This window comes from Urocitellus parryii, chromosome 7 (genome assembly GCF_045843805.1).
Source record: "Urocitellus parryii isolate mUroPar1 chromosome 7, mUroPar1.hap1, whole genome shotgun sequence".
Lineage (NCBI taxonomy): Eukaryota > Metazoa > Chordata > Mammalia > Rodentia > Sciuridae > Urocitellus > Urocitellus parryii.
Genome location: NC_135537.1, coordinates 44,785,376 through 44,812,020, shown reverse-complemented (window position 1 = coordinate 44,812,020; position 26,645 = coordinate 44,785,376). Strand labels below are relative to the sequence as shown.

General features: G+C 36.2%; 1 protein-coding gene across 1 annotated transcript in view; it reads left to right on the top strand.

Annotated features, from left to right (window-relative positions):
- The first annotated feature begins 2,650 nt into the window (after window positions 1-2,650).
- Window positions 2,651-26,645, top strand: part of Ripk2 (receptor interacting serine/threonine kinase 2) — a 43,255-nt gene continuing 19,260 nt past the window's right edge. The window contains exons 1-3 of the mRNA XM_026383825.2: window positions 2,651-3,092; window positions 8,064-8,217; window positions 10,443-10,598. Coding sequence (XP_026239610.1) covers window positions 2,920-3,092; window positions 8,064-8,217; window positions 10,443-10,598 — 483 coding nt within the window. The 5' untranslated portion in view covers window positions 2,651-2,919. The remainder of the gene's footprint in view (window positions 3,093-8,063; window positions 8,218-10,442; window positions 10,599-26,645) is intronic.

The window sequence follows — 26,645 nt, the reverse complement described above, 5'->3', positions numbered from 1 at the left end:
TTTCCTCAGCTTGGTGGCCTCAGTCATTCCTTGACTTAGAGATGACACTCTCACTGTATCTTTGCAGTGTCTTCCCTCTATGCATTCTTGTCACTGAAATCAAATTTCTCCTTCTGATAAGGACTAGGTCATCTAGGATTAAGGCCTTCTACAATGACTTTAACTTGATCATTGCAACGACCCTATTTCAAAATATGGTTAGTCACAGGAACTGGAGGTTAGGACTTCCATTTTAGGGAGGATACCCAATTCAGTTCATAGTACTTGGTCTCCCAGTGGCTCAGGAGGCTAAGGAAGGAAGATCATGAGTTCAAAGCCAGCCTCAACAACTTAGGGAAACTCTATAAAAACTTAGTGAGACCCTGTCTCAAAATAAAAAATGAAAAGGGTTGGGGATGTGGCTCAGTGGTTAAGCACTGGGGTTCAATTACCAGTACCAAAATAATAATAATAATAGAAAAAACTAAAATGTAACTAATATAGAATTAGTAAATACTATGATTTTAATGTAATCTTTACTAAGAATTCTAAAATGAGAAGTGTTTAGTTTTTTTCCAATTGACATGTGAAACATTTTGTTTAATGCAGCTTAATTATCTTAGAAAAACCATTTTTAAACGACACTATGTCAATTTTAGGATTGAATATGAAATGGCTAAATGTGAAACATAATTGTACTCTAACTGCAAAAATGGGTATTCTTTTACTCATAAGAAACTCCACATCATTAGATATAGCAGGTTTGATTTTTAGTTTGGGGGGTGCAGAAAGATACCAAATGTACTCCAAAGCATTAGTTTTCTCATGTAGAACATTCATTATCATACAATTATACAGACTTGCTGGCATTTGTGTTTTTAAAATTTCAAGGTACTTTTAGATTGAAAAACAGAACATTTATGAATATGAGATGTTGGGAATTCTTGGATTTGTGTGCTTTTAAGTGGCTTTTCAATTTTTTTTGTTCTTGTTTCTAATTGAAGAGATGAGATATTTAATATTGCTACTTCTTAAAATTACACAAACAGGTACAAATTTTTAAAAAGTGAATGGAACACAAATTTTGATGTAATTTTATCAATTTATTTAGCACAGGGGACTGAACCCAGGGGCACTTAACCACTGAGCCACATTCCCAGTCCTTTTTATTTTTTATGACAGGATTTCCCTAAGTTGCTTAGGGATTGGCCAAGTTGCTGACGCTGGCTTTGGACTTGGAAATCCTCCTACCTCAGTCGCCCCAGTCACTAGGATTACAGGCCTGTGCCACTGGCCCAGTTTGATATAATTTCAAACACATGAATCCAACATATAGAAATGATGCTTGGTTTTAAGAATAATTTGCATAACTATTCTATTTTTGTTTCTTATTTATCAATGTATTAGTATTCCTTAAGCTTTCTGTCTTTAACCAATTAATTATGGAAACTAAACAATATATAATATATTCACACACATATATTCCCAGGTAGAAAATTTTTCCATTTATATAAAATATGTATTCTTAGTTGGAAATATATAGTTTAATTCATTTCCATATATAACCAAGAACACATATTTTTAACATATTGTATACAGGTAAAAACTATGATGCTTTAAAGTATAGGGGAGGGGCTCATGATCTAGCTCAGGACAAGAGTGTTTGCTTACCATGTGCGAGGTTCTGGGTTTAATCCTCAGTACAACAAAAATAAAAAGGAAACAAAGAAAGAAAAGGATAGGGGAGATATGCCTAGGTTATATATACTCTACCATTTATACAAGGGACTTAAGCATCTGCAAATTTTAGTGTCCTACAAGCGAGGCCCCCACAAGTATGGGATGCCAAGAACTAACTGCACCACACACCCTGTAAAGTGCATCTAATTAGAAAGGTGTTTGTTTAAATGGATTGATGGTTGCAGTCTTTTTCTTTTGGCATTTAACACTGCATCTTACCAGTCCGTAAGAAATCTTGGCAGTCTTACCTAGAGTCAGAGGGATAGATTCTCTCAAGGTTATTTTTTCAACCTCTACATATGCTTATGTGAGTTAAGAGGTGGGAAAACATTCCCTAGTAGAGGCGCACGTCACGTGAGCTAAACATCTGAACGTGTTCCACCAAGGTGGAGTTCTCCTCCAAACCTCACTCCTTAAGTGGCAGGAAGTGAGGAAGGCTGGAGTCCAGGTAAGTACGCGAATCGAGGCCTTCATTCAGTGTGGAGAACCTAGAAGTCACAAAACTTGCCTCAAACGCTTCCTCTGCAGCAGGGGTGGGGACCCCACTCCCCACCCGCTGTCCTGGGATTCCAGGGGCTACAGGAAGGCACGCAGCCCGGAGGAAAATCCTCCCACGTGTGGAGGCCAGCTGACTAGCCTGACACCGGTCAGCAGGCCTCTGAGAGGGACTTTCCCGAAAGAAAAACTCTTCCAAACCTGGGGGTGGAGGAGAGCAAGCAAAAGGCGCGCCCGGAACTCCCTCTCCCAGCCTCCCCCGGAAAACCAGCCGAACCCCTCGAAGTCGCGCGGACCGTGGGGGCGGCGAAGGATCCCGCGCTCAGGTTCGGCGAGACCCGCCCCGAGAGCCGCGAGTGGGCGGCGCCTAGCCCCGCCCCGCCCAGTGGCCAGCTGACCACGCCTGGGAAGTTTGGAGCGGGAGGGGCGCGGCTGGCCGGCCAGGCTGCGCGCCGGGGAGGGCCGGGTCCGCGAGAGCAAGCTCCTCCTTGGCGCGACGCGGCGCTGCGTAGTTGACCAGGAATCCCCCCCGCGAGGGTCCGCGGGAGTCTGATCGGCCGGGAAAGCGGTGGGAGCCAGGGGCATGGGCGGCCGGGCGACCTAGCGTCCCACACAGGAAGGAGCTCGCGGCCACTCGGGCAGGCCGGGATCTCGGCGTCCGGAGCCGAGGAGCAGCGGGCGCACCGGAATCCGCCGGCCGCCACCATGAACGGAGAGGCCATCTGCAGCGCCCTGCCCACCATTCCCTACCGCAAGCTCGCCGACCTGTGCTACCTGAGCCGCGGCGCCTCTGGCACCGTGTCGTCCGCCCGCCACGCAGACTGGCGCGTCCAGGTGGCTGTGAAGCACCTGCACATCCACACCCCGCTGCTCGACAGGTAGGGCGCCAGCGCGGATTCCAGGTGGATCCCCGAGCGCTGCTGCACACACCCCCGCACACACACCCAGGCGAGCGGGTTTCAGAATCCTGACGACCGAGACCCTTGGGTTTGGCCCCACCCCTCGTCACTTCTAGGTAGACCCCCAAGCCTTTCGCCGTGGAAGGTGGGGAGAAACTGCACTGCTGGAGATGAGTCAGTCGCTTTCCTGCACTCTTCTCTCCGCCGTCCTTTCTCGCCTTACCTCCTACTCTCCAAGTCGTCTTTTCTCCCTACTCCAAAAATCAGCAATGACAGCCCAACTCGAAAAGCTGTTTATTGAAGCTTATGTGTTTGTGTGTTGGGTGTTGGCTTTGTTTGCTTTTGGCTTTATATTTTTTAATGGGACTCTTAAGATTGCACAGTTCACTCTGGAGCTAGACACAAGAGCTATTGAGTTCTTGGAACGTGACCCTCTGAATGGAGATAGGCAAGAAATGTGAAAGACACACCTGATTTTTTTAACCTTTACTTTTATTTTATTTATGTCTTAATTTGTTATTATATAAAGCAGAATATATGATATGTATTTCATATCTCTGGTTGTACACAGAGTCATTCATGTCTTCATACTTGTACTTAGGGTAATGATATCCACCTCCCTCCATCGTCTCTCCAACTCCATGCCCACTCCCTTCCCATCCATCTCCTTTGCCCTATCTAGAGTTCATCTAATCCTCCCAACACACCGGATTTTTAATAATAATATCTCAATAGTTTTATATTGATTACATACTGAAATGGAATCTTTAGGGGGGTTAAATGTAAGATGTTAAAAACTCATCTAGTGCTTCTTTTTTTTTTTAATGTGGCCACTAGAAAATCTAAAATTGTATATTTTCACTGGACAGTGCTACACTAGAGATGTTTGGGTTTGGTTTTTTGTTTTGTTTGTGGTTTATTACATGTGGTCATGAAAGTTCAAATGTCAAACTCTTTAATAGAAGTTCAGTTTCTCTTACTGTCACAGGGGAACACTGCCCACAGAGGAAATGTGTATTATTTTTGCTAACAATAAATTGAATTAGAAAAAGATCAAATGGTCAAAAATTGTGAATATCTCTCATACCCTGGAACAATTTTAGCCCAGTGTTCACATTATTTTTAATTTTTTTTAGTTGTAGATAGACACATTTTGTTTATTTATATTTTTTTGGTGGTGCTGAGGATTGAACTCAGTGCCTCATAGGTGCTAGGCAAGCCTCTACCACTGAGCTTCAAACACAGGCCCCAGTGTTCATATTTTAAGAAAAAACTGGCATTAGTTTCTCTTTCCATTACAATCACATACCATGGACCTGTGACTGGATGTTTCAGTCATAGTCTATTCACTAGTACTGTGGAATTTGACTAGAACTTTACTTTCAGTTCTGGGTGAATTAACATCCTTTGCTGTGGCATCCTCTTCTTTTGTGTCTATTGTGAGAATATGTCATGATAGACGAGTGCTTGTTCAAAGGCTGTTAATATCAATATCAGATAAATCTCTCAACTTTACCACTGCCAAATTCTAGATTTTCATCTGCCTGTGGGGGCTAGATTCCATTGTAGATTTGGAACACCTCTAAAAATAGTTTACACTTTTTTTTGTATTATAATCCAGTTCAGCCACGTACCAAGTGTAATGTGTACTTACCCTGGATCTTTATAGTCTGTGGAGCAGATGCTGGGCAATGTGTGTATGTCGTCACCTTTTAATGGTGGTGGACATATTTTAGAACCAGCTATATACAAATGCAGCACTGCTGGACCATTACGTATTCTAAAGCCAATTGATCCTGCCATTTTGGATGCTGCTTTTCAAGATTTTAATTTTTCTAAGTTTTGCGCCATTTGAGGACAAGGGGTGAGAAGGGAGTTTTCTTCCCATACTCATTAAAAGCTTTCATAGTATAAAATTTGTCACTAAATTGAGTAAGAAATTAATTCTATCCTCAAAAGAAGCCATAAGACCAGTAAAACCCTAACATTTCAATATCACATTCTTTTCTCCCACTTGTTGCTTAAGATCTTTTAGCAGTATTTATGTAGTCTGAGAATAGGGCTAAGCTTATGCAATTGACTTGTAGGGTGTCTTATTTCCTCACGTAAAAGAAATGTGAATAATACAGTCCATATATTTCTTAGACTCTGGTGTGGATAATGTTTGCATTGTTCTTTGGGATCACATGGAATAAAAATAAGTTTATGAGATGTTACATGTTATTTTAGTGATTGGTGATCATTCCTCATAACCTTTTATCTAGTGAGTGGAAATTCTGCAACATCTTTCTCCTTTTGAGGAGATAAATCCTATTGGTTGTTTAAGTACCCTATGGGTAACATAACTGTTTTTTCTATTGAAATTTTGAGTTGGGTAATTTTAGTGAGCCACCTATAAAAAGCTATATTTTACATTTTTAATTTTCACATCTTGCCTTTTTAAAAATGTTCCAACTCTCAAAGTCTTCCTAAAATTAGTCTTCATGAACTGTCCTTGCTTCTCTAATCAAGAAATGCAATTGGAAGAACATTGGCTTTAGAATACTATGATTGTATTTAAATCTGATTCCAGCCCTTCTGGTTGTAGTGGTATAGTCATTAGAAAATTATTCCTTTTTTCTGATCCCCAGTGCCCTTATTTATAAAGTGTAGATAATGAAGAGAACTTTAGAGGATTGATCTTAGGATGATAGCACACAAGAGGAGGAAAGAATGTATTAGATACCATTGGAACTTTCACAATATTTCCTCTCAGTAGTTCTTAGTATCCAGGAATCGTCAGGTTCATTCTTTGACTCCCTGGAAAGGTACTACCCAGTAACAGTCTTAATGGCTCATGTCTTTAGGGAAAATACAGAACACTCTGAACTTAAGGAGTATGAGTTTAATTAAACAGATACACTGATAAAATTGGTTTTCTCACACTTAAGGTATGAGGTGGTTGAGGGACAAGAAGGAGGAGAGACACTTTTCACTTTATGTCTTCTTGCAACTCTTGAATTTTAAAACATACAAAATATATTACCTACTCAAAAAATAAGATTTTTATTTTTGCTTTGTTTTGGTTTTTATGGGTTCTTAAACAGGCTTTATGAGTCTGGTCAGGAATGTCTGTTGGTATTCTTTTTTCAACAACCATTCATCCAGAGCTTGGGTGTTTTAAGAGCCAACTAATCATCACCACTTACCTAATAGACTTCTCCTGGAAGCATTTCTATTTCTGTTATTGTTACCAACACCCACTCATCTAGGTTAAAAACTGATGACGTCTTCATTTCCCTTCCATTTTTCTAATCCCCCATAATCAGTCACCACAGCCCAGCTGAGGCATTCTGTTCAGCTCGTGTTTTCCTTTGCAATTCCATGGCTACCCACATAGTGTAGGGCTCCCCTTGATTCACAAGTTGACCAGTATTAAAATCTCCCAACACCTGACTTTCAAATTCTTCCTCTTTCTATTGATCCTGTATCCTGCTGCCAAGTTAACCATCCTAAACTTTTGTTTTACTGATGTCATTCTCCTGCTCAAAACCTTTAATCACAACTATCAAATAAAGAGTCACCACCTAACCTGCCTTTAGGACTCAGTGGTAGCCCCAGCCTGTCTTGTTGTCCTTCACTCCTTTTATATACACTGTTGCATATCCTGATCCATTTTAAACAGTTTGCAGTTTCCCAAACATAACCTTCATTTTTACTCCTTGAAATCAGTTGACACATATCTACTGGACATCTATGTTACTATGCCCAAGGTACTCTTCACATCCAGGGGTGCACATGTGAACTAGAAAAGCATGGTCCATCCTCATCCATCTTAACTGCCCTGTCTCCAGTTTTGAAATTCTGTTCATCCTTAAGGTACAGCCAAAATCCTACTTCCCTGCAGACAGTGTGACTTCCCCAGACCAAAATTATTCTTTCCTTGGAGCTCCCATAATTTTTATTTTTTCTTTTTCTTTCTGTTCATATATGTTTATATTTTCTTTTCTCCCTTTCTACTTAACTTTAAAAATTAAATACAAATATTCTACTATGTATATATATTTTTTTATTTTTGTTTGTATTTTGGTGGCTCTTATCACATTCTGTCTGACACTTTTACTTATTTTTCTTAAAAGATTTTCAGGCAGTTTGAAGGCAAAGAATACATCTTTTTATTTTTATATGCTTCATAATGCTGAGCACATTTCTTATACTAAAATACTTATTTGTTTTGTTTATGAATAAGCAAATGAACCTGGTATCCAGAGTTATACTTGGGATGTGTTATGAGCATTTATCTGCTCTCAGTGTTCTTTTCTAAGCATCATTGATCTTTATGCAGCCATTATCATCTAGTCATTTAAATCTACAACATTTAAATGTTTTAAAATTCAGAATATTTGGGAAAATGTACATTGTATGCAACCATAACATTTAATGTAATATTCTAATTGAATCTGTTTGATACAAAATAAACATAATTAGTTCAAGCACTAATCATTCTAACATAGATAGGCTTTATAAACTTCTCTAAAACACTGTATTCTTTCCCATTCCTAGGAAACACAATAATAGTAACATGGGTATAGCACTTTGACCTGACAGTGGTTTCATTGTTTTGTTTTATTTAATATTTTTCAAATTGTGGATGGACACAATGCCTTTATTTTGTTTATTTTTATGTGGTGCCTGGATCGAACCAGTGCCTCATGCATGCTCGAGAAGTGCTCTACCACAACCCTGGCCCTGACAGTGGTTTTTTAAAAGTTATTTTGGTCTGTAAGCAGACCTGTGGAATACATAGGGTGGATATTACCTGTTTTAAATGTAATGGAACTAAGGGACAGAAAATTTGCAGGGTTTATTTGAGGTCATATAATTAAGGAAAAATACAGGGTTAATTAATCTTATAGATATGATAATTGTATATTTTTCATTACCCAAAATATTTATGCTTTTTTTCCTTAGTGAAAGAAATGACGTCTTAAGAGAAGCTGAAATTTTGCACAAAGCAAGATTTAGTTACATTCTTCCTATATTGGGAATTTGCAATGAGCCAGAATTTTTGGGAATAGTTACTGAATACATGCCAAATGGATCATTAAATGAACTCCTACATAGGGTAAGTATTATTCATTTTCATTAGTTACCATTTCTGTTATTCAAACTACATTATATTTTGGCTTTACATTCATTTTGATTATTTGGGTATCTCAGTGAATCAAAGTAAGAATACTGAAAAACAGTGGCAGTGATAAAGTTCCACTTTTGTGGCTTCATGGTATTAAGATATACTGTAGAGTCAAGCCTTGTATTCCATGAGATCTTGATTATTTTGTTTAGGTTACTGTTTCTGATGTTTATAATGAATTCCAATATTCCCATATGTGAGTGAACACAAGTAAGAAAGAGAAAAGAGAAGCTCTGCATATACTATAATCCACAGTTAAGCCATCCTTTCATATTAATGACATTTAGAGTTAGTACTAAGTGTTCTAATACCATATACCTACCATAAAGTTCTGAATTAACAGGCCAAATTAATTATTTGAGTACCAGATACTCTAAGTTTGCCAATAAGAGACAGCAGTTTGAGGTATTTATATTTTTTCTCAAGATTTCAGTTCTTCTGGCTTTCAGTTCTATCAGTAAGCCAGTTTGGGAAGCCCTCATTCTCAAAATTCAATTATTATTTTTTGCTTGAACTTACCTTATAATTATCTCCCATCTGCATTTTCTCTTGAGAAATCTTGTAAACCACTTGGTCCATTTTGTGAGAGTTGGTTTAGTTAAAACTGCATAATTTATAAAATCTGGTTAGATAAATCTAATTACGATGTATTACTTAATTAGATAAATCTAATTACAATATATCACATGTTCTGTCAGCCACCAAGGGAAAGTGGACAGCATCATCAGCCACTCATGGAGTAGCCTCCTCTTTTTTCAGAATACATCCCATTCTGCTCATGACTTGTGACATCTGAAACAAGTCAAGTAACTGTTGTCAGTCTGTGTAACCACCTCAGGAAACAAAATATAAATATTAAAAAAGCAAAAAATTGTTTTCCTTGAGAAATGAATATAAGTAGAAATTCTAATGGTTTCTTCGTGCACTCCCTAGAGATACTCTGGAACCCAAATTTGGAGGCCCCTGGAAATTCTGGGTATTGCTAATTCCTGGCGGGGAGTATAAATTTATAATGAGTGCCCTCCACCTGTGTCCATGCCCAAAAGCCTTCATACAGCAAACACTATGCTGTTGGGAGGCTTTGTTATTCCTTTAAACTGCAGAATTTTTAGAAAAATTTCCCTTTTTAGAGATTAAAAGTCATTTACTCCAGCGAATAGGGCCATGTATATCCCAGAGAAAGTAGTGTTCCATGCATGTGTTTTAGATGTCTTTTAGTTTTCTAAATTGTAACTAATGATCACAAAAGGTCTGAAGAAAGAATTCTCAAGAACAGTTTTGAACTTTCAGTAGCAGCAGATTTTTTCATAGCACTTGGAAAAAGTGTACCAAGCAGTGTATGCCTGATGATTCATTGTCAGTCTTCCCAAATTATTTGATTTTTCTGAGTATGTTCATTTTCCTGGGAAACTTTTTTGACAGATATGTTCAGAAAATACTTATTTTAAGGAAGCTCATATAGATATTGCAGTTATAAATACCAGGAATTTAAAACATAACATTCCAAATGTGTCTTTACATAGGTTTAGAAACAAAAATGATCTTTGTCTCCTTCAGAAAAAGAAAACTCTCAAAGATTAATTTTTCAAGAGGGAATATAAATTATGATATAAAGTATGAGATATTAATGGTTAATATGCAAAAATATAACATGGTCATAATTTTTAATTGATGCAAAGATTATTATGATGAAGTGTGGTTTTATACTAGTAGAAAATTAAAATGTAAATTTTGAATGAATTGGTATATATCAGAAACAAATCAAGTGTAATTTTCTGTGTGTGTGCTGGCCAGTGCACAAGTTACTAAATCAGAATGGGATAGTGGATATAAGTGCAGGAATATGAATCTGGCTATAAGTGGCAGAAATTAATTGAGAGCCATGTTACTTGAAAAAAAAAAAGAACCAATACCATGTGACTGCATATAAATTAAGGTAATATTAATGCTATAAGATTATCATTATTTTCTCTAAAAAGTAAGGAAAGTAAGAACATTAAACAATATCAAATTGATGCTATCATATGAAAATGAGCATATGTCTTGACCTTAGTTCACAGTATTTTTTTCTCATGGATTTAATTTCCTAAGTGTGAAATGGAGAGAAATTTGGATGCTAATTTTCTTTTTTTTTTCCTTTTCATTTATATATAAAGAAAATTGAATATCCTGATGTTCCTTGGCCATTAAGATTCCGCATCCTGCATGAAATCGCACTTGGTGTAAATTACCTGCATAATATGAATCCTCCTCTACTTCATCATGACTTGAAGACTCAGAATATCTTGTTAGACAGTGAATTTCATGTTAAGGTAATTATTTTTTTTTAAGTTTATCTGTTTTAAAAGTCTTTTTAGTTATTTCTTACACCTAGCCAATTTAATACCTTTTCCATATCCCTAGTTCCTATGTTGAGTTCCCCTTCTTCCTACTGTAGTGACTTATTTATCCCTCAACTTCAGAAATAAGTAGAATTATGGCACAAAATGCTTTCATCATGTTTCTTAAGTGAAATTGTTAAGAATACCTTTTTATTTTTTTACTTTGTATCTTGAAATTATAGATTCATGGTAAGTTACAAAGAGATCCCATGTACCTTTCACCCAGTTTCCGTGTTACATAACACATAACAATGTACACCTTCAAGACCTAAGAATTTGACAGGAATTGATACAATGTGTGTATGTCTTTATGTGACATTATCATGTATATAATTGCATAACCATCACAGATCAGGGTGTGTAGCACTTATCCATCACCACAAAGGTATTTGTCAAGCTACCGTTTTATAATTATACCCACTTCATCCCACTCACCATCACATATTCCTGATAATCCCTAATCTATCTTCCATCTATAATTCCATAATTTTGAAAATACTGTAAAAATGAAATTATAAAGTATCTATACCTTGAGATTGGTTTTGTTCACTGAACATAATAGCCTTGTATTATTCAAACTGTTCTTTGTATCAGCAGTTGATTGTTATTAATTAATGGTATACTATGGTGTGGATGTACTGCAGGTATTTAGACATTCAGTGAGGGACTATCGGGCTTTTACCATGGTTTTGGCAGTTAAAAAGCTGCCATGGATAGTCCTCTACAGGTTTACGACTAAATAGGTCTTCATTCCTCAAGGGTAAATGCTTAAGAGTGCAGCTTCTCAGTCATATGGTAAGGGTGCGTGTATTTTAAGAAACTATCAAACTATTTTCCAGAGTGGCTGTACCATTTTACCTTCCACCAACAATGTGTGAGAGACCCAGCTTTTCTACATCCTCACCAGCGCTTGGTATTATCACTGTTTTTTATTTAGCTATTCATATGTCTATATTAATTTGTATTTTCCTAATAGCTAATGATGTTGAAAACTTTTTTTTTGCTTACTTACCACCTCTTTAGCCTCTTTAGTTTAATGTCTTTTCATGTCATAAGCCCATTTCCTAATTGGAGTTTTTGGCTTTTATTGTTCAGTATTGAGAATTCTGTATAGATTTAGATTTAGATATGGGTCCTTGCAGTTTTCAAAAATTTCCTCCTAATCCATGGTTTGTCTTTTTGTCCTTTCAATAGATCCTTTCACAGTAGAAGTTTTAATCCAGTTTATCATTTTTATCCTGTATGTATCATGCTTTTGCATCAGCTCTAGGTACTGGTGTTCTCCTTCTAGATATCATCTAAAGATTTTGTAGTTTTATGTTTACGTCAAAATCTATGATCTGTTTTGATTTTATTTTTGTAAGAAGTGTAAGGCTTAGGTACTAATAGCACTCATGTAGTGACTTTAGTTACCCTACATCTAACTAATAACAGCAAATAAAAAGTAGTTGCCAACACTGAATGCAATAAAATTTATTTTTACATATTATTTTTCTATACTTTTTCAATAACATAATCAGAAGACTAGCATAAGCATCAAAAATGTTCAAACAAATTAATAATAGAGAAGTTGATGCAATAGAAAAACTAACACAAGGCCAGGAGTGCTGGCGCATATCTGTAATCCCAATGACTATATTGACTAAGGCAGAAAGATCACAAGTTCAAGGCCAGCATGGGTAACTTAGACTTTATCTCAAAGTGCAAAAAAAAAAAAGATGTAGCTTAGCCATAAAGCAATCCCCAGTACCAGGAAAAAAGAAAAGAAATGTGACATAAAATGATGAGAAAAATTAAGGAACAAAGCATTCTTTATTTAAGACACTTCCTTTCTCTGGAATGAAGTGGTAGGGGAAGTGAGAAAGAAAAGAAAGCTTCTACACAGCATTAAGTTCTCTGAATTCATGTGTAGCAGACCTTGTTTCCCAAGACAACTATGCTATGAAGGAGACTTAACATCCTTACTTAAGTGACTGATATTTTCTTGTATTATCAGTCAAAGATCAAAATCTCTTCCCTGTTACCTTCACCCATCTGTCCTACTTTACCTCTTTGTTCAAACTGAATAAACCCAATCTACTTACACATATCAGCCCTTCCAATATTTGAATATAGCTATGATTCTTCCACTCCTCACATGCCCATAGATTTTGTCCTTCTTCCTGCTAAATATCCTTAGTTCCTCCTGAAAATTTCCTTATTACATAGGTTTTAATCCCTGGTGCTATTTAGATGCATCTGTTTGTTTGAGTCTCCCTTAAATTTTGGTCCTAAAGCTGAACTTTTGTGAAATTTTCTAAGCTTTTTTAAACCAGGATTTACTGACAATATCTTAGTAGGTATGTAAATTTGTAAAATCATCATTTTTTTAAATTAGACTGACATTTACTTTTCTTTTTTGTTTTTAATTTTTAATTGACAATATTTATAATAGCTATGAGATGATAATTCAGTACATGTATATAGTGTTTCATGTTCAAGTCATGGTTATTTCCATCTTCTCAAACATATATCATTTCCATGTGTTGAGAACTTTCAGAATCTTCTAGTTATTTTAAAATATTTCCTAAATTATTGTAGTTTACGTTTACCCCGTTGTGCTATTAAAACACAGAACTTATTTTTTCTGTCTGACTGTATTGTGGCACTCTATTTACCCTTACCCCTGCACTTCCAAGTCTCTAGTAACATCTCTTTTACTCTCTTCTATTCGAGTGTTAGATGCTAACACTTTAAATATACTATATTTTCTCTTTATTCTGTCTCAGAAGAACACTAATAGCACTGTGGAAGTGTTTGTAGGTTTTCTCAACTTTAAATTATAATGATCCTTGTACCTTTCAACATCCTGCAACTTGTTTCCTTTATTATAGTCCATAAACCTGATAAGACAGAAGTTGATGTCCTCCACTTTTTCTTTTTTATCCACCAATAGGGTACCATTGGTCGTTCTGTGCTATGAGTGTTTTAAATATTATTGGTTTTGTGAATTTTTTATAGATTTTGTTTTAGGATAAATAGTACTCTGAACTTGCTGATATTTTTCTCATAAATTATTATTTTTCTTGTAAATATTTTTTCTTATAAATTTCTTTTATACAAAAGAACATATACTCTTTTATATGCATCCTTATGTATCTCTACCTTTTCTTTATGAATATCCTTTAAAAATCAAAGTTCATCAGGGACTCATGAAGAAGTCATAGTTTGTTTTTTTTTATTGGTTGTTCAAAACATTACAAAGCTCTTGACATATCGTATTTCATACATTAGATTCAATTGGGTTATGAACTCCCATTTTTACATAATGCCATTTTAGTGACTGTTGTAATCTGCTACGTTTCCTATCCACAAATATCCCCCCTCTCCCCTCCCATCTTCTCTCTCTACCCCATCTACTGTAATTCATTTCTCTCCTTGTTTATTTTCCCATTCCACTCACAACCTCTTACATAATTTTGTATAACAATGAGGGTCTCCTTCCATTTCCATGCAATATCCCTTTTCTCTCCCTTTCCCTCCCACCTCATGTCTCTGTTTAATGTTAATCTTTTCCTCCTGCTCTTCCTCCCTGCTCTGTTCTTAGTTGCTCTCATTATATCAAAGAAGACATTTGGCATTTGTTTTTTAGGGATTGGCTAGCTTCACTTAGCATAATCTGCTCTAGTGCCATCCATTTCCCTGCAGATTCCATGATTTTGTCATTTTTTTAGTGCTGCGTAAAACTCCATGGCATATAAATGCCACATTTTTTTTTATCCATTCATCTATTGAAGGGCATCTGGGTTGGTTCCACAGTCTAGCAATTGTGAATTGTGCTGCTATGAACATCAATGTGGCAGTATCCCTGTAGTATGCTCTTTTAAGGTCTTCAGGGAATAGTTCAAGAAGAGCAATAGCTGGGTCAAATGGTGGTTCCATTCCCAGCTTTCCCAGGAATCTCCATATTGCTTTCCAAATTGGCCGCACCAATTTGCAGTCTCACCAGCAATGTACAAGAGTACCCTTTTCCCCACATCCTTGCCTTGTTGTTGTTTGACTTCATAATGGCTGCCAATCTTACTGGAGTGAGATGGTATCTTAGGGTGGTTTTGATTTGCATTTCTCTGACTGCTAGAGATGGTGAGCATTTTTTCATGTACTTGTTGATTGATTGTATGTCCTCCTCTGAGAAGTGTCTGTTCAGGTCCTTGGCCTATTTGTTGATTGGGTTATTTGTTATCTTATTGTCTAATTTTTTGAGTTCTTTGTATACTCTGGATATTAGGGCTCTATCTGAAGTGTGAGGAGTAAAAATTTGTTCCCATGATGTAGGTTCCCTATTTACCTCTCTTATTGTTTCTCTTGCTGAGAAAAAACTTTTTAGTTTAAGTAAGTCCCATTTATTGATTCTTGTTATTAACTCTTGTGCTATGGGTGTCCTATTAAGGAATTTGGAGCCCGACCCCACAATATGTAGATCGGAGCCAACTTTTTCTTCTATCAGACGCACAGTCTCTGATTTGATATCAAGCTCCTTGATCCATTTTGAGTTAACTTTTGTGCATGGCGAGAGGAGGGTATTCAGTTTCATTTTGTTGCATATGGATTTCCAGTTTTCCCAACACCATTTGTTGAAGATGCTATCCTTCCTCCATTGCATGCTTTTAGCCCCTTTATCAAATATAAGATAGTTGTAACTTTGAGGATTAGTCTCTGTGTCCTCAATTCGATACCATTGGTCCACCCGCCTGTTTTGGTACCAGTACCATGCTGTTTTTGTCACTGTTGCTCTGTATTATAGTTTGAAATCTGGTATCCCTATACCGCCTGATTCACACTTCCTGCTTAGAATTGCTTTTGCTATTCTGGGTCTTTTATTTTTCCAAATGAATTTCATGATTGCTTTATCTATTTCTACAAGAAATGCCTTTGGGATTTTGATTGTCATTGCATTAAACCTATAGAGAACTTTTGGTAATATTGCCATTTTGATGATGTTAGTTCTGCCTATCCATGAACAGGGTATATTTTTCCATCTTCTAAGATCTTCTTCTACTTCTCTCTTTAGGGTTCTGTAGTTTTCATTATATAAATCTTTCACCTCTTTTGTTAGGTTGATTCCCAAGTATTTTATTTTTTTTGAGGATATTGTGAATGGAGTGTTTTTCCTCATTTCCGTTTCAGAAGTTTTGTTGCTGATATACAGAAATGCCTTTGAATTATGCGTGTTGATTTTATATCCTGCCACTTTGCTGAATTCATTTATTAGTTCTAGTAGTTTTTTGTAGATCCTTTTGGGTCTTCTAGGTGTAGAATCATGTCGACCGCAAATAGTGATAATTTAAGTTCTTCTTTTTCTATTTTTATGCCTTTAATTTCTTCCGTCTAATTGCTCTGGCCAGTGTTTCGAGAACTATATTGAATAGAAGTGGTGATAGAGGGCATCCCTGTCTTGTTCCAGATTTTACAGGGAATGCCTTCAATTTTCTCCATTCAGAATGATGCTAGCCTGAGGCTTAGTATAGATAGCTTTTACAATGTTGAGGTAAGTTCTTGTTATCCCTAGTTTTTCTAATGTTTTGAACATAAAGGGATGCTGTACTTTGTCAAATGCTTTTTCTTTGTCTATTGAGATGATCATATGGTTCTTATCTTTAAGTCTATTGATGTGGTGAATAACATTTATTGATTTCCGTATATTGAACCATTCTTGCATCCCAGGGATGAATCCTACTTGATTATGGTGCACAATTTTTTTGATATGTTTTTGTATCCAATTCGCCAGGATTTTATTGAGGATTTTTGCATCTAGGTTCATTAGAGATATTGGTCTATAGTTTTCTTTCTTTGAGGTGTCTTTGTCTGGTTTTGGAATCAGGGTGATGTTGGCCTCATAGAATGAATTTGGAAGAGCTCCCTCTTTTTCTAATTCCTGAAATAACTTGACAAGTATTGGTATTAATTCTTCTTTAAAGGTTTTGTAAAACTCCGCTGTATATCCATCTGGTCCTGGGCTTTTCTTGGTTGGTAGTCTTTTGATTGCTTCTTCTATTTCATCCATTGATATTGGTCTGTTCAAATTGTGTGTAATCTCCTGACTCAGTCTGGGCAAATCATATGACTTAAGAAATTTATCAATGTCTTCACTATCTTCTATTTTATTGGAATATAGGTTTTCAAAATCATTTCTAATTGTCTCCTGTATTTCTGTAGCATCTGTTATGATATTGCCTTTTTCATCCTGCACGTTAGTAATTTGAGTTCTCTCTCTTCTTCTCTTCATTAGCATGGCTAAGGGTCTGTCGATCTTATTTATTTGTTCGAAGAATCAACTTTTGGTTTTGTTAATTTTTTTTTATTGTTGGTAGTTTAAAACATTACACAGTTCTTAATATATCATATTTCACAGTTTGATTCAAGTGGGTTAGTTTTGTTAATTTTTTAAATAGTTTCTTTTGTTTCAATTTCGTTGATTTCCGCTCTGATTTTAATTATTTCTTGTCTTCTGCTACATTTGCTGTTGTTTTGCTCTTCCTTTTCTAGGGGTTTGAGATGAAGTGTGAGCTCATTTATTTGTTGGTTTTTTCTTTTTTTGAGGAATGACCTCCAGGCAATGAATTTCCCTCTTAAAACTGCTTTCATTGTGTCCCATATATTCCGATATGTTTTGTCTGTATTTTCATTTATCTCTAAGAATTTTTTGATTTCCTCCTTTATGTCTTCTGTAACCCATTGATCATTCAGTAACATATTGTTCATTTTACATGTGGTGTAGAATTTTTCCTTCCTTCTTTTATCATTGATTTCCAGTTTCATTCCATTATGATCAGATAAAATGCATGGTATTATCTCCACCCCTTTATATTTACTGAGGGTTGCCCTACGGCATAATATATGGTCTATTTTTGAGAAGGATCCATGTGCTGCTGCGAAAAAAGTATATCCACTTGATCGTTGATATATTCTATATATGTCAGTTAAGTCTAGGTTATTGATTGTGATATTGAGTTATATAGTTTCTTTATTCAACTTTTGTTTGGAGGATCTGTCCAATGGTGAGAGAGGTGTGTTGAAGTCACCCATAATTATTGTGTTGTGGTCTATTTAATTCTTGAACTTGAGGAGAATTTGTTTTATGAACGTCGCAGCACCATTATTTGGTGCATAAATATTGATAATTGTTATGTGTTGTTGGTGAATGGTTCCTTTGAACAGTATATAATGTCCTTCCTTATCCCTTTTGATTAACTTAGTCTTGAAGTCGATTTTATTTGATATGAGGATTACCACCCCTGCTTGCTTACAAGGACCGTGTGTGTGGTATATTTTTTCCCAACCTTTCACCTTCAGCCTGTGTATGTCTTTTCCAATCAGATGTGTCTCCTGGAGGCAGCATATTGTTGGATTTGTTTTTTTTAATCCATGTTACCAGCCTATGTCGCTTTATTGGAGAGTTTAAGCCATTAACGTTTACAGTTACTATTGATATATGGTTTGTACTTCCAGCCATGTTTGATTACTTATCTTTTTTTTTTAATTTAGTTTGTTTTTCCATGATTAGCTTTCCCCCCGCCCTCTGTCTTTACTGAGGCACTTCCCACTGATGGTTTTGGTTATTGTTTTTCATTTCTTCCTCGTCTAGTGTTTTGCTCAAGATGCTTTGTAGTGCTGGTTTTCTGGCTGCAAATTCTTTTAACTTTTGTTTATCATGAAAGATTTTTATTTCGTTGTCGTACCTGAAGCTTAATTTTGCTGGATACCGAATTCTTGGTTGGCATCCATTGTCTTTCAGTGTTTGAAATACGTTGTTCCAGGATCTTCTCGCTTTCAGCATCTGTGATGAAAAATTTCTTGTTAAGCTTATTGGTTTACCCCTGAATGTAATCTGCCTCCTTTCTCTTGTAGCTTTTAATATTTTCTCTTTGTTCTGTATATTGGATATCTTCATAACAATGTGTCTTGGCTTTGGTCTACTGTGATTTTGTATGCTCGGTGTCTTGTATGCATCTACAATTTGTATATCCATTTCCTTTTTCATTTCTGGAAAGTTTTCTGTAATTATTTCATTCAGCAGGTTACTCATTCCCTTGGTTTGAATCTCTATACCTTCCTCTATCCCGATGACTCTTAAGTTTGGTTTTTTTTATGTTATCCCATATCTCTTGGATGTTTTTCTCATGATTTTTTACCAGCCTTTCTGAGTTGGCTAGACTCTTTTCAAGATGATATATTTTGTCTTCATTATCTGACGTTCTGGCTTCTACTTGCTCCACTCTGTTAGTGATACTCTCATTTGAGTTTTTAATTTGGTCTATCGTTTCCTTCATTTCTAGAATTATTGTTTGATTTTTTTATAATCTCTATCTCCTGATAAAGATGCTTGACTTCTTCTTTTATCTGTTTATGTAATTCATTTTCAATGTGTTCTTTCACTGTTTGAATTTGCTGTCTCATATCCTCTTTAAGGTTCCATTCCATCTGTCTAAGGTATTCCTTGAGTTCTTTATTTGACCATATTTCTGGTGACTCTATATCCTCCTAAATATTTAGGCTTTCCTGCATTGTTTGCACTCCTTTTCTTCCTTGCTTTTTCATGCTGCTCATGTTACTTCTTGTTCTGTTTGACTGCTGAGTTACTGTTTACTCCTATAAATTTATTTGATGCTTGGGAGGAAAGGTATTAAAATGGAAGGGAAGAAGTCACTAAAGAGAATGAGAGTAAGCAGGTGGAATTCAAGGAAGGGGGAATAAGAAAATTGAAAAGAAATGAAAAGACAAAAGAAAAAAATAGAAAATAAAAAAGAAAAAAATAATAAAAAAATAAAAATTTAAATTAAAAAAAATTAAAAAATTTTTTTTAAAAATTAAAAAACAAAAAAAATGAAAATAAAAAAACCCCAAATTTAAAAAAAATTAATAAATGCAGTTTTAGAGTTTGATTGACTTCTCTTCCAGTAAGTGGAGCTGTGCCCACCGGGCCAAGCTTCTCCTGTCAATATGCGGGAACCAATCACTGTGCAGCAGCTCCTCCTCCCAGACTGGGTGGGTCTCCAATCCTGAGTGCCTAGGGCCTTCTCTTGTGTCTAGTCACTTCCCCACTTTTCCTCAAGCCAGGCCCCGCTCACCGGTGATGTTCACCACAATACTGTCTACACGCCAGGTCTGCTGCTCCCGGGAGCCCTGTTTTCATGAATGATTGGGCACACTCTCCCTGTTTGCCATTCCCTCAGACCCTAAGTTTGTAGAGCTTGGGGCTGAGAACCCTCAGCGAGTTTGCTTGCCCTTCGGTAGCCACGCCCCCGGTAGCTGGTGCAAGAGACCTCAGTTGTCAGCACTGGTGGGAGCGGTAGCCGGGAGTTCTGCGCCGCGAGTCCCGCACCACTCCTGATTCCCTTGGTCTGGCTATTGCGCACGGGAGAGCTGGGAGGGGCCCTTACGGGAGAGCTGGGAGGGGCCCTTAAGGTTTCCCCGTTGTGTGGAGAGGGAAGGCTAGGGGGTTACACACCTGTCGCCGCTGGTTTCAGTGAAGTTATCTCCTCTGCCACATTCTGGTGATGTCAGTCCTCTGCCATGGTGGAATCCCATGCAAATGGCTACAGTTCGTTTCCCTTTGCCAGGTGACCAATGCAACGGGTGGGTCCTGACTGGCTCTCCCAAGCCCCGTTTCAATCCTGTGGCCACTGCCTATGAAGGCTCAGTTGGCATTTACCTCCATAGGTTCAAAAGGGCCGCCCAGTTGTTTCAGCGGGATCGTTTAGTGCTGAGTCACAGCAGTTTGTCTGCGAGAAGCAGGTGAACGGGAGCTTGAATTCAGCCAATCCGGGCTCAGTGTGTGTTCTGAGAGGCCCAGACTATTCGCCCCAGATCCACATCAGCTCAGCATTGGCTAGTGATCCTGAGCAAACAGCATTTAGACGGTTTAAGACTCCCTATGCCTGCGCAGCTGAATCGGTCAGAGACTTGATCTCTCCGCGCCCGCCGCCATGTTGGATCTCCGAAGTCATAGTTTTTTTAATCAACTTACCAGTTTGTAGGGCCTTTAAATGAATTCTAAAAAAATCTTTAAGATAGATAATAAAATTAAATTGAAATTAGTACCTTGCTACCATTTTTTTGAAGCAAATTTTCTTACTGGAATTCTAACTAGAAACATAGTACCTAATAGAAAAACATTTACAACCAATTAAGGGCAGTTGAGACTTCTCTGTGTCTGCTTAGTGTCTACAAATACATCCCAGAAAGAGAGAAACCAGTGTTAAAAGTTAAACCAGTTTGAAAAGAAAATAATTATACCTACCATTTCTGCTTTCTCTGCTGTCATATCAATCTTGTGTGGAAACCAGAGTGCTTACTGTTCTTCACAGTTTCTTGCAGACAATAATATTATAGATATTCAGATATGAATAGCATTTTTATTTTTTTATTTTTTACATACATGACAATAGAGGAATGCATTACATTCATAATTATCCATTCACAGCATGACTTTTTGTAACTCTGTATATAAAGTATGTTCACGCCAAATTATGCCATTATACATGAATTCTATTTTTTTTTGCATTACAATTCTTAATACACATTTATACCACAATTTATCATATCTGTTTGTATATAAGGTATGTTGACACCAAATCTTCATACATGTATTTTGTATAATGATGACCATCACCTTCCATCATCCTTGCTATTCCCCTTACCCCTCCCTTTCCCTCCCACCCCTCTTCTCTATCTAGAAATAATCTTCCTCCCATGCTCTCCTTCCCTAAAATGAAAGTAGTCTAGTAGGATGATGGGATTATGGCAGATTTTTGTGGATAGTATATTTTAATATTTTTAAATCTTTCTGTCATCTTTTCCATTAGCTTTGAAATACCTGTAAAGATCTTGTCTCAAATAAGAAAGTTCCAGCTCTCAATTTTCACTGTTTCTCAAGTCCTTCAAAAATTATATAATTATTTCTTCCATTGCATTCTCCCCTTCCCAATGTTCTTTTCTACTGAAGATCAAGACGTAGTGAATTTTATCTTACTTATATTTGTAACAGAAAAGGGAAAAGTATGGTTGATGTGAAAACTAATCTAAATCATCTAATAGAAAGAATTCTTATTAAGGAGGTTCTCAGCCACATTTGAAAGCACAAAGATGAATGTCCAACGTAAAGTAAAAGGAGCACATATAGAAGCAAGCCAAGGAATGTGTTTTCTCTAGCACTGCATTTAAGAGAAGTTAGCCTCCAGTTGTTTGGAAATTATGGTTCAAGTGTAAGGTGAGACAACATACTGCATTTTTTTTTAGCAATTCTAATTATAGCACAAAAATAAACTATGCCATAGTAATGCTTTGTTATCCTAGCAGATATGCAACTAGAGAACTGTTTTTATTTTAGATGGTAGGTAGAGGGCAAGTATAGAAGTGGCAAGTAGAGAAGGTGATATTTAGAGTCCTCACTCCTCAATTGTGATTTGATTCAAGGCCCTAAAACTTTGTTCTGATTTTTGTTGGTATTATGTGAATGACAGCAATTTTTATTTAGAGACTTCCTGTCTTTAAAATATTAATAATGGCAACCAACATATATGGATCACATATTATATGTCAGATATTATTCTGAATGCTTTACTTATACAACTCATTTAATTTTCTCAATATACCCCTATGAGGTAAATTATCCCCAGTTTAGGATTGGGTATTCTAGGCACAGAGAAATCAAACAACTTCCTAAAGTTCACACAAATAAAAAAGCAGTAGAATTGGAATAAAAATTTAATCTAGGCTCCAGAACCCACATTTTCTCTCTCCTCCCTCCGTCCCTCCCTTTGTCCCACCACCCCCATACATATTAATTTTTGTTAGTTTATTTTAGTTATACGTAATATTAGGGTTCATTTTGATATAATTGTACGAGCATGGAATATAATCTGCTCTGAACCAGTCCCAAATACTTTCCCTTTTCTTCTCTTCCTCCCTCTCCCTGACCCTTTACCTCTACTCTACTGATCTTTCTTCTACTTAATAATTTTTTAAATTAATCCTTATCAGTATACATAAAGGTATACTTTATGTATATGTATACTTTGGTATATTCATATAGATAACCTAGGAAAGTTAGGTCAGGTTGATTCCACCGTTCTTCCCTTTTCCGTCCCTCCTCCCTTCCCATGAATCCTATTCTTCTTCTCCTCTGATTTCTATTTTTCATGGAATTTCATACTCCCACTTTTTTCCTTTTTCCCCCTTTCCCTCTTATTTTGACCTAGCTTCCACATATCAGAGAAAACATTCAGCCTTTGACTTTCTGGGTTATTTCACTTAGCATGATGATCTCCAATTCTATCCATTAACTGGAAAATACCATAATTTCATTCTTCTTTATGGCTGAGTTAGCACTCCATCATGTATATATTCCATATTTCCTTTATCCATTCGTCTCTCCGTCAGCACCTGGGTTGTTTGCATAGCTTGGCTATTGTGAATTGTGCTGCTATAAACATTGATGTGGTTGCATCCATTATAGTATTTGGTGATTTTAGATATTTTGGGTATATACTGAAGAGTGGATAGCTGAATCATATGGTAGTCCACTCCTGGTGTTGTGTTTTGTTTTGTTTTGTTTTGTGGAATCTACATACTGCTTTCCAGACTGGTTGCAATAATTTGCAGTCCCACCAATAATGTATGGGTGGGCCTTTTCCCCACCAGCTTTTATTATTATTATTCGTATTCTTGATGATTGCCATTCTGACTGGAGTGAGGTAAAATCTCAATGTGGTTTGATTTGCAACTCTCTGATTGCTGGAGATGGTTAATATTTTTTTATATATTTATTGGCCATTTCTATTTCTTCCTTTGAGAAATATCTATTTAGATATTTTGTCTGTTTATTAATTATATTATTTGTGTGTGTGTGTGTGTGTGTAAGTCTTTTAAGTTCTTTGTATATTCTGATATTAATGCCCGAAAGAATAGGTGGCAAAGATCATCTCCCTTTGTATTGGCTCTCTCTTCACACTTAATCATTTCCTTTGCTGTGCAGAAGCTTTTTAATTTGGAACTGGCCCACTTATTGATTCTTGATTTTATTTCCTTGTGTTTTAAGTCTTATTAAGGAAATCATTGCCTATGCCATTGTGTTGCAGTGTTGAGCCTTCATTTTCTTCGAGCAGTTGCAGAGTTTTGGGTCTAGTTCCTAGGTCTTTGATCGACTTTGAGTTGACTTTTGTGCAGGTGAGAAATAGGGAGTCAGGTTTCCTTCTTGTACCTGTGGATATTCAGTTTTCCCAGCACCATTTGTTAAGAAAACTATCTTTTCTCCAGCATATGGTTTTGGCACCTTCATCAAGGATCAGATGACTATAAATATGTGGATTTATCTGTGTGTCTTCTATTCCATTGGTCTTTGTGTCTCCTTTGGTGCCAATACCATGCTGATTTTGTTAAGGTAGCTCTGTAGTATAACTTGAGGTCTGGTATTGTGATCCCTCCAGAATTACCCTTCTTGTTCAGAATTACTTTGGCTATTTAGTGTTTCTTATTCTTTCAAATTAGTTTTAGAACTGTTTTTTCTGGTTCTATGATGAATGTCTTTGGTGTTTTATTTGATGGGAACTATACTGAATGTGGATGACACTTTTGGTAGTATGGCCATTTTGACAATATTAAATTCTGCCTATCCAAGAACAGGGGATAGTTTTCTATCTTGTAAGGTTTTCTCCAATTTCTTTCTTCATTGTTCTATAGTTTCCATTACACAGGTTTCATCTCCTTTGTTAGATTAATTCCCAAGTTTGTTTGTTTGTTTGTTTTGAGGTTTTTGTGAATGGGATAGTTTTACTAATTTCTTTTTCAACAGATTTATTATTGGAGTTAAGGAAAGCAATTGATTTATGTAAATTGATCTTGTATCCTGCTACTTTACTAATTTTTTTAAATCAGCTCTTGATATCCTCTGGTGGAGTTTTTTTTTTTTTTTTGGTTTTATTTTATTTATTTGATCAGCAAACAGAAATAATTTTACTTCTTCTTTCCCTATTTAGACCCCCTTTAATTTCATTCTCTTGCCTAATAGCTCTGGCTAGAATTTTAAGAACTATGTTGAATAGGAGTGGTGTGAGTAGATGTCCTTGTCTTCTTCCCGTTTTTGGAGAAATTGGTTTCAGTTTTTCAGTATGATGTTGACCTTGGGTTTGTCATATGTAGATTTTACCATGTTGAGGTAAGTTCCTTCTAGCCCTAGTTTCTCTAATGTTTTAAACAAGAATGGGTACTATATTTTGTGAAATGCTTTTTCATCATCTATTGAGATAATCATGTGATTCTTATCATTAACTGTTAATTATGTGGTGAATTACATTTATTCATTTGCCTGTGTTGAAACAAACTTGCTTCTCTGGAATGAAACCCACTTGATCATGGTGCACTATCTTCTTAATATGGTTTTGAATGCAGTTCACCAGTATTTTATTAAGAATTTTTGCATCTATGTTCATCAAGGATATTGGCCTGAAATTTTTGTCTCTTGATATGTCTGTTTTTGGTATCAGACAGATCCTGGCATCAAAGAATGAACCTGACAGTGTTCCCTCCTTTTCTATTTAATGAAATAATTTGAAAAGGACTGATATTATGTCTTCTTTAAATGTCTGGTAGACATCCTCAGCTGAGAATTCATTTGGCCTTGGGATTTTCTTTGTTGGAAGACTTTTACTAACTACTTCAATTTTTTTTAACTTGATATTGATGTGTTTAAGTTTTCTATATCCTCATGGTTCAACTTGGGTAGGTCATATGTCTCTAGGAATTTGTCAGTGTCAGATTTCAAAACTTGTTGGCATATAAATTTACAAATAATTTCCAGTGATCCTCTGGATTTTAGTAGTAATAATATTTCTTTTTTGTCTCTAATTTGTTAATTTGGGTCTTCTGTCTTTCTTTTGGTTAGTTTGACTAAGGTTTATCAATCTTGTTCATCCTTTTAGAGAAAAGAACTCTGTTTCATATATCTTCATTTGATCCTTTGTCTTTTTTTATTCTCAATTTCAATGATTTTTGGCCCTGATTTTAATTATTTTCTGTCTTCTGCTTTGGGTGTAAGTTTGTTCCAGGCCTTGAGATGTAACATTGGATTATTTATGTTGGTATCTTCCTATTTATTTAATGTAGGAACTCAGTTCTATAAACCTTCCTCTTAAAACTGCCTTTACCATTGCCCCAGAGATTTTGGTATGTTGCATCACTATTCTCATTTGTGTTCTAAGATTTTTTTTATTTCTCCCCTGATTTCTTTTGCTATCTGTTCATCACTTAGAAAATTATTATCTTATCTCCACGTGTTAAGAGTGGTTCCTGGTTTTTAATCTTATTTCTCATTTCTTTGCATTATGATCTGATTGATTATCTGAGTTTTTTTAATTATTATTTGCTAAAATTTGCTTTGCGCCCTAGAATATGATCTATTTTAGAGAACGTTTCATGTGCTGTGAGAAGAAAGTGAATTTGGTTGTCGATGGATGAAATATTCTGTAGATATCGATTAGGTTCATTTGATTAATAGTACTTTTTTAGTTCTGAAGAATCTTAATTTGGTTTATGTATGGATGACCTATCTAGTGTTAAGAGAGGTGTGTTGAAATTATCCAGTATTATTGTATTGTGGCTTGTTTCATTCTTTATATTGAGAAGAGTTTATTTTATGTACATAGATGCACCATTGTTTTAGGGCATAAAGATCTAAAATCACTATATCTTCTTGTTGTATGGTTCCCTTAGCCCCATGACATGACCTTCTTTATTTCTTCTGATTAACTTTGGCTTGAAGTCCACTTTGAGACATTTTCATGGTATATATATTTCCCATCCTTTTACCAGTCTGTGGATGTCTACATCTGTAATATAAGTCTGTTGTAAACAACATATTGTTGGGTCTTCTTTTTAATCCAGTCTGTCAATCTGTGTCTTTTAATTGGAGAGTTTAGGCCATTTACATACAGTGTTGCTATA